Below are 2531 nucleotides of genomic sequence, written 5' to 3'. Positions count from 1 at the left end.
GGGGCGGGGCGGGGCGGGGCGAGATGGAGTAAGCCGCCGCAGGGCATGCATAGCGCCACGGCACTGGCACGTAGCGCGACCGGATAACGGCATTCACGGAAATTGCCACATTCTGCCCCCCCCCCCTCCTGTCCCTCTGCACCGCATTCTCCCGTCGAGAAAGATGCTGCTGATGTAGCGTCTCTTTCCGGTGAGAAGAAGAGGGTGGTAGTGAAGAAAGGGAAAGGGACGGGGAATAGATAACGAGACAGGGAGAGGGAGTTGGCGAGAGTAAGAGAGAGAGAGAGAAAAATGGTGGGGGGATAAAAAGAGCACAACAGAGAGAAAAGGTGGGGGAGGCGGAGGAAGAGAGAAGGCTATCAAGCTGCCCCTTGCTGCCACCACTCCTCGACATACTGCTGCAGCCCGGCCTTCCATCTTTTCTTATTTTCACTTTCTTTCTTTTTTGCAATGATGAAAAAGGTAAGAAAATGATTTACGGGAGAGGCTGCTGTGAGCACACGGGACGGGACGGAGCTGGTTACACGGATTTTGATTATCCTTTCATCTCTGCTCGCCAAGATAGCAGGTGGGCTGGCTGCGCCCGGGCTGCGCTGAGCACAAGCACGACAAGCGCGGCCGGCGGCGACTCGAGGGAAAAAGTACCCGATGTAATTAATGGCGCTTAGTGGCAGATTGGGGTCAATGCGCTGAGCATCGTTAAATCTGAAATAAGAAAAGAGGAGGAGTGTAAAAGCCGTGACTTGCGAGATGCAATGCGTGTATATGTGAAGTGATTTTGGTTTCGAATAATTGCACGACCGTCACGCGTCACATAATTTCAAAACTTCTCGGTTTGCGAACGATCCCTCCTGCGCTACCTATATTGGCCTCCGCCCACACCGAGCCGGCCGGCCGGGCGGGGGGGGGGGGGGGGAGGCACAGCAGCACCACGCAACCCGTTTGTTTTAGCGCCTTTCTTATTTACGACTCATCGCGCAAACTTGCAAACAAGCGCGGCCGCGGCCCGCGGCGGCCGGCGGGGTATTTCACGGGGAAAACTACACAACTGCGATATAAGGAGCTCGGCGCAGAACGGACAGAGATAGCCGGGGGCCCCGGCCGCCATGCCAGCCGCCGCTGCGAGCGGAGGGGGCGGGGGGCGTCGGGGCGAGACGGGGGGAATGTTTATTGGTCGAATTTGAGCCGCCTTAACCTTATTGAGTTGATTCACGACGTCCTAACCAAGTCCAGGGAGCCGAGTGCAGCCACCTCCCCCGGGCTCCCGGGCGGGGGCCCCTGCAGTGCGTGCGTAGGCAACCCCCGGGGAGCACCGCCGAGCGGGCGGCCTACGCTCCCGACTGCAGGCGGCCGCGGAGACTGTGCGGCGGGCTCTGTCTGCTCATCTCCTCTAGTCCGACCGAAAATCATGCCAGGTCTTCTTCCATTTTCCACTGCCAAGACTTGGGCATGAATATATTTAGATGCTGACATCGTGGAAAATGTGGAAAAGCGCTTGCTATATTGCAGCGCTTAAAAAGGAGGAAATACAATCTAAGTTTAAAAGTTGACGATTTGTCATGCGGTGGCGCAGTGTCAACATTCTAACAGTTTAAAATGCTGAACCATTTTGTTGTATTCTGCAAATCCAGTTGTGAAGTGTAACAACAGAGAAGTTATTTTAACTGAAAAACAATAGGTAGTGGTTATAACCACAGCTATAAAATATAAACTGTATTGCTCTTTTAGTTGTTCAGGATAAACCTGCTGTCAACCCTACTTTTCACATCACGGGTACAACGAAGTTGTTTTAAAGTTAGATTGGCAAAGTACAACTTCAACTGTCAGACTTGAGTTTTACTCTTGAAATCGAACACTTTGACCACTGCACACTGACTGACCTGAAGCAGCAGCCGCTCGTCCGCCCACACCACGGCGCGGTTCCAGTCGACGACATCGCTGAAGGGCAGCTCCCAGCCGTTGGACAACAACACAGGCACGCAGCCCGCCTGGAGCGCCTCCAGGAAGCGGAAGGAGCCGAGGCGCCGGCCGCGGGGCACGAGGCAGAACGTGGCGTTGTTCAGCAGGGCCTCGTAGTCGTATCTGTCGGGACAAGAAAGAAGCAAGGTCGTTTTAAGAGCTCCTCGTTGTAATATGCTCAAAGTTTACAATAAGTTGTCAAGCGACCTCGCCCAACAGAAGCGACGTTCCAAAATCGTCACATAATGGAGCAATGTTACAGAATAATCAATAAAATGAGGCGACGGTAACTGTGAGTTCCTTAACCTTTGTACGTTACAAACCAATTATACAAGGTAGACGCACGTTAAAACCGTGTGAAGCTGAGCTAAATGTGCGTCTACCTTGGCCTGCGGCGCGCTAAAATTATTTTTTTTTTCGCGATTTTGGTTGGCTTGTCCACCTCACATCCTACGTCTCACGCCGGGCGCCTCACTTCACGCCGTCTTCCGGGCGGTCTCCCCTTGCACTTCCTGACAGAGCTGAGCATTTAAAGTTAAAGTTTAATTTCAAGTTCAAGTTAAGCTCAGCAA

The 2531-nt window shown here is 53.2% G+C and overlaps 1 protein-coding gene across 1 annotated transcript in view; it reads right to left on the bottom strand.

Moving 5' to 3' along the window:
* LOC113216463 (exostosin-1) overlaps positions 1-2531 on the bottom strand; it is an 11900-nt gene that overhangs the window by 8514 nt on the left and 855 nt on the right. The window contains exon 2 of the mRNA XM_052263588.1: positions 1881-2136. Coding sequence (XP_052119548.1) covers positions 1881-2136 — 256 coding nt within the window. The remainder of the gene's footprint in view (positions 1-1880; positions 2137-2531) is intronic.

The sequence above is a fragment of the Frankliniella occidentalis genome, unplaced genomic scaffold (genome assembly GCF_000697945.3).
Source record: "Frankliniella occidentalis isolate FOCC.00 unplaced genomic scaffold, Focc_3.1 Scaffold12, whole genome shotgun sequence".
Taxonomy (NCBI): Eukaryota; Metazoa; Arthropoda; class Insecta; order Thysanoptera; family Thripidae; genus Frankliniella; species Frankliniella occidentalis.
The sequence above is the reverse complement of the archived record's forward strand: the minus strand, read 5'-3'. Positions and strand labels throughout refer to the sequence as shown.